The 17,887-nt window shown below is 39.5% G+C and overlaps 1 protein-coding gene across 1 annotated transcript; it reads right to left on the bottom strand.

Moving 5' to 3' along the window:
• Positions 1–1,529: 1,529 nt before the first annotated feature.
• ccka (cholecystokinin a) lies at positions 1,530–6,452 on the bottom strand. Its single transcript, XM_026185978.1, has 4 exons — positions 6,395–6,452; positions 4,270–4,349; positions 3,800–3,983; positions 1,530–3,244 (listed from the first exon to the last, which is right to left on the bottom strand). Exons 2-4 carry the CDS (start codon positions 4,345–4,347, stop codon positions 3,111–3,113), a joined length of 396 nt encoding a protein of 131 aa, XP_026041763.1. The 5' UTR covers positions 4,348–4,349; positions 6,395–6,452; the 3' UTR covers positions 1,530–3,110.
• Positions 6,453–17,887: the final 11,435 nt, after the last annotated feature.

The raw sequence follows: 17,887 nt of genomic DNA, 5'->3' as shown, positions 1-17,887 counted from the left end.
ACACTACTGTACAAGTCTGTGGGGGCAGTGCTGTGATCTGAGGTTGGGGTCTGTGTGTGTTTCAGGTACTGCCCTCTCAAAGACTGAATGAACCAGCATTACAGCCATGGGTCATTGTGAGCATCACAGGGAAGGTTGAAGCCGCCCACTGCACCTGTAAGGCCGGAGTCCCGGAGACCTGCACCCATGTCGCTGCTCTTCTGTTTAATGTAGAAGCAACAGTGTTGATCTGTGGCACAAGGACTGTTACAGATGAACCTGCATACTGGGTTTTGCTGGGTAATGTGACCAAGATACAGCCAGAGGTTGGACATAAGATAGACTTCTCCTCTTCAGCTGCCCAAAAAAGGCTCTTGATCAAAACATAAACAGACCATCCGTATTGAAAGGTAAAAGAAAAAACACTATCATCATCAATACAAGATGTTGGTAAAAAAAAAATTATCCAACACTGAATGGAAATAAATCTTGTGACATTGCAGAAGCTTATTGAAACAATGCCACAGCGAATGCCTGCTGTAATCAAAGCTAAGCCAGGTAGTGTATCTTAGTAATTGTGAGACTTCTTCTTCAAAATGGTTCACTTATCTCATGGCCTCACTGGTCCAACTTCCAGTAGATTTGAATGAATCACAAGTAAGCCTGCAATCTGGGACAGAAGTACTCTATTGTGATAATATTTTAGTGTAAGGTCTTTAAGCTATGATGGGATTTTTCATTGTCATAACATCATAACTAATATTGGTAAGTTAATATCACAGTAAGTTGATAAATCTATGAATGATTATCTGTCTCTCTGCATTGGTCCTGTAACAGGCGACCTGTTCGGGGTGTCTCCTCTCGCTCTATGGCAGCTGGGGTCAGTTCCAGCCTCCCCGTGACTTTAAATTGGATAAACGGAAGAGAATTCCTTTCCACGTGTTCATCAAAGAGCACCTATCAGTATATTTATATCACTTTTGCCAGTTTCGCACACAAAGACTTCAAGTACAAATTTAATTAGAAACAGAGCCAGAGTTTAATTTGTCTTTCTGTTTTCATATTTGTGAGGAAGATAATTTTTTATTTTGCCCCTCATCAGCATTTAGTTCATTTCACCAGGAGATTTGTTTTTATTATTTTAGGGCTTTTTATTTTATTCACAGTACTCATCCTAACTTCATTGCATTAGGACTAACAGATCATTAACATAATCCACTTTAATTAATCCCCAGGCACGAACACAAACACTTTTAAAGGCAAAATGAGCTCTTTGAGACTTAAGTCTGATTTAAATTATAACCTTTTCTAGCTACCAGCTCCTTTGTCCCAAAGCTATTTTACTTATAGTGGGCACAAATGAAAATGTTTTGGCTTTCTTTTGCTGAAATCCCACACTGGGTTGCACCAAAGGTTTGTAAAAAAAAGAGACATCCATTCTTTCTCTTCTGCAGTGATCAAATCTAACACTATATAGAGAACTGCCCCACCACCTGTGCCCTGAAACCATAAGATCATGAGACTGAAAAGAAAGCGTTTGAATTTCTTGCTGACATTGGAGGAAAACAAAGCTTTATTTGGAGTTTCACTGAATCTGTAGAAACAAATGATTTAATACAGAGAGTTAACCTTTATATATAATAAAGGCCGTTAAAAAAAGAAAAGAAAAGAAAACATTTCTAATCTGTAGATTTAATATCTGCAGCATCCTGATGTTATTGTGTCTGCCACTGAAGTCCATTATGCAAAGTCAGGGAGACTCCCAGGTATCAAACAGACAACACTTTGTGCTTGTCAAAACCTGTTTTGCCCTTTTCACACTGCACACTGCAGCAGCCTGCCATGTTAGCCACTTTTCACCCAGTTCTCCCAGTTTCTAGCACGATCAAAGATTTTTGAATGATGTGTCACATTCAGTGTTGAGCATGGTGTGATATGAAACAACATGCTTTTTATTGTTGTGTCGTTTTTGTTTTTTTATTGTGTAATTTTATGAAGATTAGTTTGCAGAGGACACCTTAAGGGCACATTAAAAGTCTACAGATACATTCATACAGTAACGCTCAGTAAAATTAAGCATTTTAACAGTACTTTAAAATACGAATGTCTAAATCCTAAGACACTGATTTTTCTCACTGGAAATATATTTAAAGGGTGTTATGTTTAACAGCTTTTTGTAATTTTTGCCTTTTAACAGTTGAAGTTGTTGGACTTACAGTGCTAAACAAATTAATTAGATCTCCACCCAGTGTAAGTTTAATGTCACAGAAGCCCTAAATTAACAATACTGGTAATTGCCAAAATCATTTTTAATGTTTCTGTAATGGGTTAATCCAGCAGCATATTAATCGAAATGATGTTTTTAGTGCAGTTCTCAGAGCACTGGCTTAAATTTAGTCATATAAACATGATTTATTGCAGACTAAATGATAATCTTTTTTAGTTTTAAACAAGTTTTGACTCATTGCTAAAATATTTGTGATTTCTTAGTTAAGCTCTGTATATCCACTGAAATGGAAATGTGGCATTTCCCATTGTTATACCAGACCTACTGTTTCTTCACTGATCTGTTAACACCAAAAAGCTAACATTGCATTTGTCAAAAACAACTTAACTAACAATGAATTTATGGTAACAAGCATCTGCTGTGTAACCAATGTCTAATAGCATTAGCAGATCGTGAGCTACTCATGTAACTTTAAGTAAGAAAGTACTGCCAAACAAATTAAAAACTCTATGCTGGTTAGAAAATTACAGTGACCCCATATTTTAAGAAATCAAAACACCTTTTTTCCATGAAAAAACTTTTTTTGTGACTCATTTTTAGTGATTACCATCCAAACCACAGAGAGAGTGAGGGACTAAGAAAGCACTGCGGGATGGACAAGCATTGCTACCTTTGGTCTTAACAGCAACACAGATATACAATAATGTGCCGTAAGTTTTGGATTGAAGTTTGTGGTTCGTAGATTGAAGGATATGTGCTGAGATATACTTCTCACTAAGTCAGCTCTGGTGGGCTGAGAGTGCAGTGTGAAAAGGGCTCCAGGTTTTTTAAAATAAAAACTTTAACTGGTGATGTTGGAGGTTTTGGGCTCAGCGTTCGAAGAAACAAAGCCGTGCCTTCAGGACTAGTATTCGTACTCCTCTGCACTACGCCGTCCGAAGTCCATCCAGCCGAGATAATCTCTGTCCTTTATCCTGTGGTTGGGGGGGAGACCACTGGCTCTGCTGCTGAGGGAGGATCTGGTGTGGTAGGCAGAGCCTAGAGGAGACATAGATGAAACAAACTAAACAAAAGAAAACATTCACTGCATTTCATAAAACTTATGTTGTTCTTCTTTTTTTTTTTAAACTACCCATACTGTATGATAATAATATACGGTCTATCTTCCAAATGGCACTGTTGATCTAACTCATGCTGACTCGCTGTGTTTCTATTTCTGTCCATGAGCTCAGCAGGTCTCGTAGTCACACAGCGTTTACTTGAAAGAAAAAAACCGATGCGCGGTGACAGAGGAAGCAGAGAGTGAGGTCAGGAGGTAGGCAGACGACTATGATAGAGGGCGCAGGCAGAAATGTTAGGGGAGTAGCAAGCGTGGAAAGATGAAGAGAGGAGGCCAGAGGGAGGTGGGAAATGCCAGATGGTGGGACTGAAACACAGCATGAATGAACGCAAGCTGCAGAAGGATGGATGTGAGGAAGAGGGAAATATGAGCATGTAATGAGATGACAAGTAAAGGGAAAAGGGAAAGGCGGTCATTTTATTTTCTCTTCCCATCCTTTGTTCTCTTATTCTGTATCGGCAGTCTGATCACACCTTTCCTAGAGATGAGTCTGGCCAGAAGCTGGTTCAGGCTGTCTGGAGTGTCTGCGTCCTCTTGGTGCTGGCTGTAGTTGATAAGATGCCCTGAGAGGGGCGCTGGAGCGGAGCGAGCCTGCCGTTTCAGGCTGGGAGAAGGGAGAGATCCGCTGCCTGAGAGAAGAGCCGTACTTTCAGCTGTCTGTGGAGAAAATGACACATTTATGAAATAACACATTTAAAAAGTAATAAAAACAAAACAAAAAAATTCAAATGAAAAAAAATATTTATCCTCCAGTGGAAAATTGAATCCAATTGTACCACGTGGAGGCAATTTAGACATTAAAGTTTGTAATCAGGGTCCTACTCCACTTCCCTTAATTGGCAATGTACACGCTGTTTAGCTCTGCATAATGTGTGTGTGTGTGTGTGTGTGTGTGTGTGTGTGTGTGTGTGTGTGTGTGTGTGTGTGTGTGTGTGTGTCTTACAATTGATTGTGAAGGCAGACTCAGGGAACCACTGGACAAAGCAGCCAGGATAACACAAACACAGATGCCTACATTCATGGCTGGATGGAGAGACAGGGAGAGAATAACAGTTAAACAAACTCAATAGCACATTTCCAGTTAGTCTTTATTTGCTCTTTACTGCCTCTCATCTGCCCTCTTCTCTCTTTCTGTCTCACCTCAGCTTGCTAAGGGAAAACAAACCAATGCAGGCAATATTGGCTTTGCAAAAAGCAGCAATAAATCAATTTAAGGTCATTTAAACACATCGGGTGAGAAAGAGATGACTCTTTAATGGTTCTGCCTCGAACTACAGCAAACATTATTTCATGTTTCATAAATACTCTCCTGCTCTGCCTGTGACAGAACGGCTTCATGTTTACACACAGACACATACATGTATATGTATGTGCTGTTTGGAGTTGCGGTCTCTATACTCGAATGTTGATCTATGTGCTGTTTTTTGAACGGGGCTCACAGGACAGTCGGTGTCACACAGAATCAATACATGAAGTTTACTCACACTGAAAGCAGAGGCATGAAACCTTTTTAACCCCTCATGTAAATACATATAATATTATTAAACATAATAATAAATACATTTATAGATGTTTCTTATTAATTTGGTTAGAAGATCATTTTGATGATTTATTTATTTTATTTTGATCTTGAAGCCTGCCAAAGCAGCATATTATCTTTGATGAATAATGTTTTACTCCCGAAATTTATTTCCAAAGGAAAATGAGTTAAAGTGGATAATTAGATAAAACCAACAGCAAAAGCTGCTTGGAGGCTTTCAATCTCAGATAAATCAAAAACCCCACTGCCTCAGTCTGTCACAGTGTTACAGCGCTCTGCTGCGTCTCTCTGTGTTAATATATTTACTAAGTCAAGGATGATCTTTTTACAGCCCATAAACACCAGAACATAGATATGCAGGAGAGCATAACTTTGCCATGGTTTCTACCTTTGCAGAACAAATAAAAAAATAAGTGTTTTAGATTTTTCATTTATTTTATGTACTGAGTCTTTGTTCTTAGTCTAGATCCTTTTGTACCGTTAACAGTCCAGAACGTCTTCTAGTCGTTGTTCACTGGTCAAATCATTACAGACGTGCAGGTGAAATCGCCCTCCTCTGCAGTTTTAAACCAACTGAAATGGAGAATTTCTTCTTGTGTGATTTTATCTCCATAAGTCCAGTGAAACGTTTGGTTTGAATAATTTGTTTAAACGGACACAGCGGTGGTGTAAATAGCCATTCTGCTCATGCTAATATAATTCCTTTTAGCAGCTGGTCATTGTCTCTCAATCATTATGTAATAGGCTGGTAATGATGTGATAATGTAATGTATGTGACAGCTCTCCTCTCCTCTCCTCAGAAAACAAAATGAGAAAATAACACTTTTACCCATCACTACTTAGTTTATACACAGAGATTAAAAATAAAAATAAAAATAGCTCCTATGAAATGTGATGAGGAATTTCTTTCCTACTTTCTTTTAACTCCAACTCTTGGAATGATAATTTTATCCACAACAAAGGTCAAATGATGCTCACAGAACCAGCAGCTTCTGTGAGCATTTAAACACAAACACAGAGTTTTCCTCCAGATAAAAGTTAGGGGCAAAATTAAATTTCTTATGTGGTCATTTGGACACTCAGACATAATTCTCTTTCAGCTCAGCTTTCAGCATGGATCTATTTTTACTCATCTGTTACTTTTTAAAGACTTTTAATCATAAATATTGTATAATCTTTTAATAATTCTGTTTGGCTCGTGTATGAATATAATTTTCTTTCATTAAAACCCACCACTCACTTAAATAAAGAGAAGAAAAGATCCACTGTAATAAACATTTCATTTGTGCTCTAAAAAGGCAAAAGAAGAAAACGACATATAGATGGATAACTATCTATATAAATACCAGTCCAGTCTTTACTTGTCTACAGTATTCTCATTTTCAGTGTATAAATAACTGAAAATGAGGGGACAGGACACCTCAAAGCATTAGTGAGTGTGTGTAACCATCCTCCTGTGACAGGAAAACAGAGAAATAAAATGAAGTTTTAAAATGAAACAAACTGCAGAGAATATTTTAAACCTTACCTGCAGCTGTTGAAGTAAACCAGGAGAGGCTGATTTGAAGATAGTGAGCTTTGCTCCACTGATGAGGCTGTGACTGAGTATGAGATTGAGAGAAGACCATACTTTATACTGACAGAGAGGGAGGGGGAGGAGCCTCGGCCTGTGGGAGGAGCCTGGTGCTGGTGCAGAAAGTGACAGCGCTGACGCCAGTGAAGACGCAAACATGCATGTAAACTTAGAAAGCATAATGAACGCTCACACACACTTCCACATGTACCCACGCCAATCTAGGAGAGAGAGGATTGGGACAAAGGTGGCAGCTTTAAATACACCTGTGACTGAAAATGAGGGGTTAGTATTTTGAATCCAGTAAAGAGACGCTTTGGGGATCTTTAACTGGTTTGCTGTAGATGATAACAAACTCGCAGGTCAGTGCCTTCGCCAGCTGCAGCGAGGCTCTAACAGCTTTAGCTGATCAAAAGCAGGGACACTGTTCATGTCTGACGGCCTGAAAATCATCCTGGGACTATCTTTTCTTTTTTCCACTGATGATCTCTGATGAAATTATGACAGAATGAAGTGGAGAAGAATGAAACTCTGAGACTTCTAACGAAGCCTTTTGGTGTCATGCACATGGATCCACTGTAATCTCGTGGATGTGTCATGCAATCAAACAGACGTGAGTGTTAAAGATCAGAAACACATACGGTACTTGCTTATATTATCTCCTGTCTGAGTGTGTACCTTCATCAGCGATGAATGTGTATGAGCTCTGTGTACAACAGCTTTTCTTTAAACAGTAAAAACATCCCCAGTGTCTTCTTGGCATCTTTAAATTGTTTAATTAAATAGAAGTGGGATCATTTTGTCAATCTATGAAGTACTTAATTAAAGAAAAAATCCGAATCACAGCTTGTGGGTACAGCACTTATACACGAAACAGTGATGCACTGGCTATGAGTGTGAATATGTAGGGTTTATATAACACATGTGGAAGTTTTGAAATAAAATTCTGCTTTTTAATGTTTGATTAAAAATAAATAAAGTAAAATAACATAAAAATTCAGTGTCTCTGAAGGCCAGAATGAAAGTAACAGCATGAGGATCCCTTTCATATATATTTTACAGATTCGAACGCTGGAATAATAACACCCTGAAGTGCAAACTGTGCTTTTAAAAGTTCATTAAAACCTAATGATCTATTTTAGCTATCATCAAATTGTCTGAGTCAAAGGATTCATTTTACAACGTTGTTGTTTGCTGGAGCTGAAACATACAGGACTCAGGTACATTACACCTGTTGGGTAGATATAAATGGCTGCTTGCTTGCAGCATTTTTGTGAATCCTGTTAAATTCTTCAGTAGTTCAGGTACCGCTGAGTTTACAGAAAGGTATTAAAGTACTTTTGAAACTTATTTTCACTCTCTGGCTCTTCCTTGAAAATCTAACTCCCCTGCGGATGCATCCTGGACCTTTAAACATATAAAGTTCTTTATTGCAGCTCCCTTTTGTTATGAAATGTTGCTTAATGTCAGTAAAGCCAGTGGACCTGCACAAATTAAAATAAACTAATATTTGCACAATACTGTACACCAATCATTCACTTGCTGTATATGAACAATGGATTTTAGCCATTCTCTGTCATTCTCTGTTGCGCTGGTCTTCATTTCTCATTCAGTAACTGTGTCAGACTGTTCTTTTTCCATTTATTTTCCTATTCAGACTTTTTATTTTATTTTATGTGAGCTGTGACCTGGCACCGGGAGGATATTTAAAGTAATTTTTTTTTTACCCAGCAGCGCAGTCCCACCTCTGAAATGAGGAAAACGTATCTTTCAATTCAAACCTGCAAAAAAGAAATCAAAGATGTGTCAGAAAGTTGAGAGAGGATTGTGAGCTAGCTCCCTTTCACTCAAATTACACCAAGGTCTGACACTGTCAGATGTGGGAGGCTGCCAGTGGACAGTCTGAGTCTGTCCCGGGTGTGATTTAGCTCTTTAGCACTATGTTAATAAGGCTGCCATATGTCTGTCTCATAACACTGCCATGAACTTTTTGATCAGGCACGCACCTGTAGGCTGATACTCGTGCCCCTCTGCCCTCTGTCAAAGACAAACACCGCACTCACTTTGTGTTTTAAATAAGAATTCATAGATTTTGAGGTATCAAGTGGGCAGATGTCAAGAGACAACTGGAAGCTCACTAATCCACTACCCTCTCACAGGATTTCATTACAAAAGTCAGCCTGTAAGCCTCATCAGACAGGTTCTCTCTGTTATTGGGGAGGAAAAAAATGAATGTGAATTAAAAGCCAGAAAACAGAAAGAAAGTTTTTATGGCTTTTCTTCTCAAATATAGGAAAACAAACAGGGACTGCAAATTTTTAAGCTAACACTGACTTTTCAGACCATGTCAACATTTAGCAGCTGTGCAACACAAACCAGAATAACTGATTTCCACAAAGTAGAAGAAGATTATATATGTGTTTGTGATGTAATTAAAAATGACAGTCAACGGAAATAGTGAGGGTGAGGCCGAGGTCAGGAAGTGTTAAGAAAAAACATTAGGGCAACTCAAAATGCACCGTTTGACTGCAAAACATATTTCAGGAGCCCTAGCAGCCTTCTTGACAGCCACACTTCACCTGAGACCATTTCTGATGAGGCTTCAGTAGATGGATCAACAGAATGGCCAGATGTATCTCTGAGGTCCTGTGTCAATATTTGTTTTCTGCACAGCATGCCAGAATATAAAAGTCATAGGCCAACAGCACTTTGAGAATCACCGTGTTAGTGCAAAAATGCTATTTTATGTATTTTTCTGCTACCTTTGGCTTTTATCGTAGATTCAGTCAAAGAAATAGGAAAAATCTAACAGTGGGAAATTAAGTGGTTCTTTGCTGAGTTTTCTGTTATGTGCGGACACAACGATGAATGATCGTTGAGTTAGGTGATCCCTTGAGTTAGGTGTGTCATGTGTCATGCTAGAGTGATTCATAGGTCAGCGTCAACTGATTCAAGCAACAATAAAAAAAAAAATCTATGAAAATGATGAGGTAAAATGAGAAACGACTGCTCACCCACCCACCTCTTAATGTGAAAACTGCAAATGCTACAACTAACTTTAGACCAAACTGTGGAAGTGGGTTTGTGTAATGAAGTGTTGTATTTACAAGCTCAGATTACCTCTTGTGCATCAGTCACACACAAAGTTAGAAATCGGGGTATTTTTCTGCCCATGCTGCAACACCAGGCCCAACCTAAAGGACCGCTCCGCCGACGACGGCTGAATCACTTCACCAACTAAAGTTTGCCTGTTGGTTTGAAGTTTGAACTCTTTCAGTTGCTTGCATGTTGGTGCCTGTGCTGCTCTGTGTCAGTCTGAGTGAAGGCATTTGCTCTCTGCTAACTAGCTGCTACTTTGTATCTGCCATCTGCCTAAGCCATGTGCAAATTTTCCATTTCTTCTGGTTCCCACTCTGCATGCTCATTATGGTGATTTATGCTGTGGTAAAATATAACCAGGCTGAAATGAACCCCGAGGGGTTCTTGCCTGCTTTGGCTGAATGGATGAGTGCAAACTTTGGTTAAGGGTTTATATTATGTGTTGGGCTTTAGTGATGTAAACGTAACATTAGTTTTTCATTACTCCCATCGTCATGTTTATGTATTTTTGGATTAGTCAATCAAACATTTCTCATAGAAAAACCTGCAGCTTAGAAGTCGACAACATCAGTCAGGCATAGTTAGAGTCAGATTGACATATTATTCTTCATCTAATTTCCAACAAACAGCTCAGCTCCAGTTCTGTGGTTGATGCTGTCGTCACTCTCTCTGCCATTCTGAGCTTAAACACATGCATTCATGAGTCTGGCTCTATGAACCATTTGATAATAAGAGATTCTTTGCAGACTGTTTGAAATTCATACCTAGCATACCTGCTTCTGCATATTGGATGAGCTGCAATCTCATTGCAGTAGACAGACAGTGGATATTCTTCCCCGTGGTATTAAGTTCACAGGAAGGGGATGGCTACATAATGTCTTCATGGTTTTGGATTCTGCTTTGGTTATGATTGTATTTTTGTGGATCTCTGATGCCGTAAACTTGAGTTGATCCTGGACTTTAAATGCCAGCTCTTTATGGAACTTGGAGCATAATAATTACCACAGGAAAGACAAGAAAAAGCTATTATAACAGCATAAATATTGCAAAAAGCAGCATCCAATACCAGTTTTGGTACTGAACACAGATTTGTCCTGATGCCAAGTTCACTAAGAATCACTTACAACATGTTGCGTTAATCTTCAGTGATTATTCTGCCTTTTTAAAAAATAAAATACCCAAACAAGGTGTTCCACACAGGCCTGTGGCTCATAATGACATCACTTCTCAAAGGAAACATACATGCACACAGATTTTTTAAGGAATGTATTCATATTTATTCTCTCTGTCTCTCCTCCTGCCAGCGGGTACTTGATTTAATTGCACTCTTGTAGTGTATGGGTCACAAACCTCTTCAGTAGATGGACCCTCCATTCTTTAATTAACTGGTGCGTTTTCTATTGTTGGACATGAAGGGAAGGTTGGGTGCAGAGATGAGCACAGAGGTGGGGAGTGAGAGGGGGCAAAAATGATGATGATTATTAAGCATTAACTACATACACTTAAAAACATGCTAATTGCTGATGGAAACAGTTAGATGCTTTTTTTTTTTTTACTGGTAAAGGTTTTTTTTGCAGCCATGTGAAGACAAAGGCAAAATAATGAAATAAAAAACTGGGAGCTCAAGGAATGAGCAAGAATTTCATCTTCTTCAGCATCTGGATAGTTTCAGTGGCTTTTTTTAACCTCCAAAGTCTTCTTCAAATGTACAGAAGTTTCTCCTTTTCTAAACTTTTAGCCAACTATGACCAAGGGTGTCATGATGAAGTATCTTTTATCTGGAGTTTAAACACATGTAATCCTGGAAGCCACTGGTATTGCAGCTGGGACAACATGAGCAAAAGCTTCCAGGCAGACCCAGCAAAATCATTTTTCACAGAAACAGGAAAGGAACAGGAAAAAACTTCAGAAAACTTTGGGACCATCAGGTGGGAACACTGCAGCACACAACTGGAGATCGTTTGTCTGCTATTTCCTCACTACAGGAAACAATAAGTTTGATTTCAGGTGATAGAGCTGTCTGACTGGGACATGCAGGAGGTATAATTCGAGATACCGACTCGCTTGCTGTGGATTGTGGTACCAGAGCTGTTCTCTCATTGGTACAATCAGACCGATGGGGGCCATTCAAGTTAAAGGCCATTAAATGTGGAGGTGCAGACGTGCGCTCTGCACATTCATCTTAATCAGTTCTCACAAAGCTGAAATTCATGTGTGAAAATGTCTTTAGTCAGGATTTTTCTCAGTAGACATCCTTGAGGTTCTTCTACCCTTTGACAAGGACAACAGCGTTTGTACATGTATTATGAGAACTTCTTATTTCTGGTTAATGTAAAAAAACATGCAGTTACACCTATCTCACTGTAGGGTATTAAACAGAGTATTTTTCTTCTATTTCCTTGTTTTATAGTTTTCTTCTTTTAAAATCTTCTTTTATCTTATTCATCTTCTGATATCTTTTATAATCTGCTTCTTCTTCCGTCTTTTTCTTGTTGTCTCTTCTTCTTTTATTCCCAACCTCTATTTCTTCTTCTCCTTTCAATGTTCTCCCTCTCAGCCTGTTAACAAGCTCACATTTTCTCGTTAACCTGAAACATGAGGGAATTCTGAATGAATAGTAAAACCTGTATGGGCAGGCGTGATATAAAAACATGAACATGTTTTTTGTTGTTGTTTTTTATTTTTATTTTTTTAAGGCAGAATTAATCTGCAGGAAAAAAGAAAGACATTTGCAGCTCCAAGATATGAGAAAGTGCAGTCCTGCCCTTCAGGCAAAGCCATAGTATTTTCCACCTACTGTAAGTTCTGTTCCCCAATACCAATGTTTTGCGACAGAACTGTGGGGGCATTGCGACAATAATGAACAGTAGTTGAGTTATTGTGCGCCTGTGCTGCTGTGTGATGTTATTTGTTCAAGACTGCTTTCTCAGAGGAAATAATCTTACTGAACTTTGCTGCTCTCTCTGATTTTCCACATCGTGGCATCGAAGCTTTCTAGCAAACCTCTAAATCATATTTGTCATTTGCAGGATTGTCTTAATCTGGATAACATCTTGGAACATGGTGATTAAATTCTTTTTCCGATTTGGGGAATTATATGAAAAGCTGTAAGCTATTTGAATTCAAATGAACAATTTGTGAGTCTGGAGCTGCGAGGTCTTATTGAAGCATCTTAAAAATGAGTTTCTCAGGGGAAATAACGTGAGACTACATTCAGCTGCTTTTTTTTCTCTAATAGGTCCTTTAATCAGTACTAATGCTCCTCTCTGGGCCATAAAAAACAGTGTGTGAGTGTGTAAGTGTGTGCATGTGTACTATCCTGCAGTATCAGTTACATGTGTCGCCCTGTCTGTGCCACTGTGTGTGTAACAGTAATGGTAGAAAGTTCTGCAGCAAGTTAAACAGGGGAAAACTGTGCCCTGTTGATGGCAGAAATATTCATTCGGAAATGTTATTAGATTTTTTTGGGATGTGGGAAATATGTTTAAGTGTTTGAAATTACAGTATTAGCAGACAGGAAGTGCAAAATGCTGTCCTGGGGTGGACTCATTTTGTCTTACATAACCAGCAATAAAACATTTTTAAAAGATGACTGTGTGCTAAACATCACAATCAGGGATTTAGGGAAATATTTCAACCAATGTCTTATCTTATGATGTCACTAAGTTTGAGCAAAATCCTCAAGGCATGAAGCCATTATGTAGCCACCTGCTGTTTGTGATCTATTATGGGGTCCAGCCAAAACTGAGCTTTGTGGTTTGTTTGCTCTTCTCCAGAGCTCAAACTGGTTCAAGTCAGATTTGTTATCCAGTTAATTTCCTTGATCTGCCTTTATGGTAAAAGCAGGATAGTAACTTCCTTGTGGAAAAATAGGAATTAGGAAAAATGAGGAAAAATAAGTGGTTGTCTGGTGATTACATTACATTTTGTTCTATTCAGGAACCAACTGGTCAACCAGAGGCTGAGCATGCAGCACCCTCGACCTCTGGGCAAACACTTTTGTTCACAAGAAGATTGCACAGTCATCTGTTGGGAGACTACCTGTCTCCAAACAACTCACTGCAATCACTCTCTGACAGACTGCTGAAGGTTTTCAAAGAACTGCCTTCTAATTAATAAACAGACAGATAACATGACAACATGTTGCAGTCAGTCTGAGTCAGTCTGCACCAGTGAGTGCAACTTGTCTGCAATGTGTCTCCTTGCAATAGGAGTTGACTCAACTGGTTGCCAACTGATTCTTTTCTGGTTGTACTGCTATATAAAATCAAGATTACTGCATATTTGCCCAGTTTTGAAATGAATTTGCCATCCTCCAGCAACTACATTACTATGCGTGGAAGAATTTCTAACTTCCAGTTTCTGGTTGTACAACAATGTCACTGGGAAATTTCTGTGTTTGTAGATTTGTGATTTTTGACAGTTTATTACAGTTAATCCATATTATCACAAACAGATTACATGTAATCGGCAGCTTGACCCCAGCCAATTACAAAATGATGAGCTGATTGCAAACTGATAGCAGATTGAGATGATTGCTGTCACGGCTGGGGCAGCAGTCGTGTGGTGGAGTTAAATGAGGACCCAAGATGCAAGAAACGGCTAGATGCAGGTGAGCGTTTTATTTACAAAGGGTGAAATATATACAGAAATGAGGGTGGCGAGGACTGCACAAAGACACGAACCTAAACTGGGACTGTTTTACAACACAAAACTCGAGGACCCGAACAGAGCACAGAGGACAGACACAGGTAGGGCTGATACAACACTCAAGCACTAAACACAAGAACCAAATCCTAAAAACTAAAACCAGAATAAACACAAAACACAAGGTGAAACCAAAAGGAAACACAAAACGCTGGGTCAAAATGACCCAGGATCATGACAATTGCCTTTTTATTGATGCACTAAAGTTTCACTGAATATGAGAACGGACACCGAGTGGTCGTAGAAATAGTTCCTATCTTCAAAACAACCGTTTCAAAGGCAATGAGCTTGGAAATTTATTGCACATTTTGATTAAATGTGCTTGTATCACAGTCTCCAACCACTGTTTTCTCTAATGTGACTGTTCTTCTGGAGTTATTAAATGCCTCCACCCTCCAAGGACAGGAGAGGTGATAATGGTGCATTTAAACCATGTGCAGCCAGCCCAGCCACCTTTTCAATCTTAGGTCTACCACAAAGCTGCTCTGCATGTAATGGCAACTGTGAGAGAGAATATGACGGTGGTGTTGGGTGCTGGGATAGATTTAAAATCACTTAGAAGCCTCACTCTGTTTGTAATGTTTATTCTGAATCAGCAAGGTAGAGAGAAAGGATCTCACTCCTCTATTCCAAACACACCCTCTTCATCGCACCCTCTTCTCTTCTATTTTAGACAATTGTATTGCCAGCCTGAGGCGGTCTGTCACTGGCAGGAAATTGAGAGTTTAGCTGGCTGAATGGAGAAAATGTGTTGAGAGAATTGTGGCAAGCCGCACACACACAAACAGCTGCAAATACTGAGAGAAATGCGGCGTTAACAAGACTGATAAACTGTAGAATACGTCCACATTTACACTATGTGGGAATTAATTATATTGTATTCGTGCTCGCATGTTAAGCTATGCTTAATGTCTCTGTGTGTGAGGGTGAACGCGAGGCTTTCCTGTTGACATCCGTGTTTCCCTTCAGATAACTGCGACGGCCCACACCAATAAAAACATGACAGACAATTTGAGCAATGACTGAAATGGGGCATCACACCTGTAGACGCCAACCAGAGCCTCACTGTTGTCACATCAGCTGCTCGGTCACTAGATTTAGATTAAAACATAAATAAATCCATGACTCTGATGTTTCTCGCTGGGCAGACGCAGCTCTTGCTCTGAGTCTGAGAGGAGCGGCTGTGCAGTATGTGGGTGGACGAGGTGAGGTGGAGTCAAAACGCATCCTATTGCTTCTCTCTGAGTGATCCACTGTTGTTAACTTTCTAACTTATGTGCATGTGTTGATGTAAGAGACCTGGAGCTTCACCAGCAGCTTTAGTGAAATGCAAAAGTAGCTACAATTTATGAGTTATCTCTGATATATGAAAAGAACAATACAGTGAATATGTAGCCGGCATTGGGCTGGTGGATTCCCACAGGCATATCTCCAAAACATGATGTTCACTGTCGTGGCTCATGTTTGTTAGTTGCGTTGCATCAGTTTTGAGCTGGCTAAATGGGCAAAGACAGTGTGATGAAGAGCTGAAAGACTTTAAAACAGCAAAACACAATCAGCCAAATTCATATTTTTGTAAACTTCTGTGTTTCACACTCATCCTTAAAACATAAAGCTACTGTACAAGGGTTATTCTATTCTGAACAGCTGAATATTTTTCTAGGATGTCCTATTTAAGAAGCTGAAAAACGTTCACGTTCCCATTTGTTTCCCCATTTTATTTTATAGCAATGAAAAAATGATCCATGCTAACATTGGCCTAAATAAATCTGTTTTTCCCTTCATATCTTTTGCCTGGTTGTGCTCAGCCCACCTGCTGTGAGCCCGCAGCCCTGCCCCACAGTTAGAAACACTGCTGTAAGGAAAATGAAACATTGTAAAAAAATTGTATCTTACTCTTGATGCCATCATTCCCATAGAGGTTTCATTCCAAAGATGCTTTCTCTTTAGTGAAGATCATCCCAAACATTACTGAAATCTTTCTGCTGGTTTTTCATTTGAAGTCAGTCTGCTATTTTCTTCTTTTTTCGACCTTTAGCTTGTTGTAGGATGAACCCTCGATCAGCCAAGCCATCGTTTAATATCACTTCTCATCATTCTTGCAAAAAGAATAGCCGAGGCTTTTCATTGGGATCTCAGTGACAATTTGGATCTTTGCCCCATGTTTCTTTGTCATAGGCAAATGTTAATGGGACTCAAATTAAAAACATGTCATTTGTTGGCATTGTTAGAACACAGTACAAATGCTACCTGTTAAGATGTTAGTAACACTGCAGGACTGACTGATCTCTGTGGGCTGGCTCAGTAGGTGAGCCATCATCAGCTGGATAATGAAATAACAGCATGGACACATCACTAACTCGCACACACACAAACACAGTGTTGCTGCCTTCTATCTGTTCTTACAGCTCAACATGTGTGCAAAATCGATATGAGTCCCAGCACCACCATAAGGTTCAGGAGGGAGTGACTTTAGAAAGATCACACCATTCTGTGATTAACCAGCAGGGGATGGCTATATTGTCCACCCCTACAGTGTGTGTGACGCGCTGCTGTGTGTGGGTGATTCTGTATTTTGCGCCACGGTCTTTGTCTGTGTGTCCGTGTGGTCCTCCAGGCAGCACGGCACCAATAAAAAGGTGACAGAGACAGACCGTTTAAAAGATGGATTGAAAAGGGGAAATGACGGCATCGCACCTGTGTGCGCCGGCCGGGGGAAGAAAGGGAACGACAGACATGCGATATTACAAAGTGCGTGAAGACAAGCGTATCACTGTTATTGCCGCACTTTCTTAGAAATGTTGGGTTATACACTCTTTTGTTTCTTATTTTCCAATAACTGTGGTGAGCTGGGGCAAATAGAGATGAAGCTGAAAGCGCATCTCTCTTATAAGCTGGTGTAATTAAAGTTCATGGCTGGTGGTTTTCCCCCCAGAGTTCTTCCTCAGCGTGTAGCACTTTCTTAATGCCCAGAAACTTTAAGGTGGAATTTGAAGCTCCAAACTTTGCTGATGGAGCCACAGACAATGATGACATCCAGATGAAATCTGAAATTTCATCATTGTTTCAAACTGCCACATGCAATAATGTAGTTAGACAGTTGGTGCTTTTTTAAAAGATTTGCTCGTTTTTTTTAGATCGCGCTGGAACACTCGACGTTCAGTGTTCAACAGATTTATTTGTTTTAAGAATGATGAGCATTTGAGGTTTGCATGTTTGTGACTTTTCCTGTGATGCTTTGGAGGAAGTCAGAGGAAGCTTAACACAGACTGTGCTGTTTTTATTCAGAGCCCTGAAACACAACAAGTCCTCCAACCTGAATTACCATAGAGGCTGCCCCTACATTCCCATGTCAAAGTCTAATGTCGCTTTAAGTCTCCTGATTACAATAGTAACAGATTACTGTATTTCACTGTAATACACAAAAGCTCACTCTATTTGTTTCTTTGTCCATCAGCTCATCCTACACCATCAGGAGCTGAACAACCAAAGTTGGCACACAAGTCCATGAAGGTTCATATTTGTATCAGATACCATGATGTTACCAGGCACCCTTTCATTCACCCAGCAACAGACTAAAATAAAGCACTTGTGCAGCTATAACATATTAGAAAAGCATTGTAACAACTTTATCCATTAATA

Source organism: Astatotilapia calliptera, chromosome 11 (assembly GCF_900246225.1).
Source record: "Astatotilapia calliptera chromosome 11, fAstCal1.2, whole genome shotgun sequence".
NCBI classification, from domain to species: domain Eukaryota; kingdom Metazoa; phylum Chordata; class Actinopteri; order Cichliformes; family Cichlidae; genus Astatotilapia; species Astatotilapia calliptera.
This window is presented reverse-complemented; position numbering and strand designations above follow the sequence as displayed.

Bases quoted from the DNA above. Each gene is read 5' to 3' on its own strand.
- ccka (XM_026185978.1), bottom strand. From the start codon at position 4,347: ATGAATGTAGGCATCTGTGTTTGTGTTATCCTGGCTGCTTTGTCCAGT. The intron at 3,984-4,269 runs GTAAGACACACA...TTTTCTCCACAG, and splicing joins GTCTGCCTTCACAATCAATT to ACAGCTGAAAGTACGGCTCT. The intron at 3,245-3,799 runs GTGTGATCAGAC...TGTCTCCTCTAG, and splicing joins CAGACTCATCTCTAGGAAAG to GCTCTGCCTACCACACCAGA.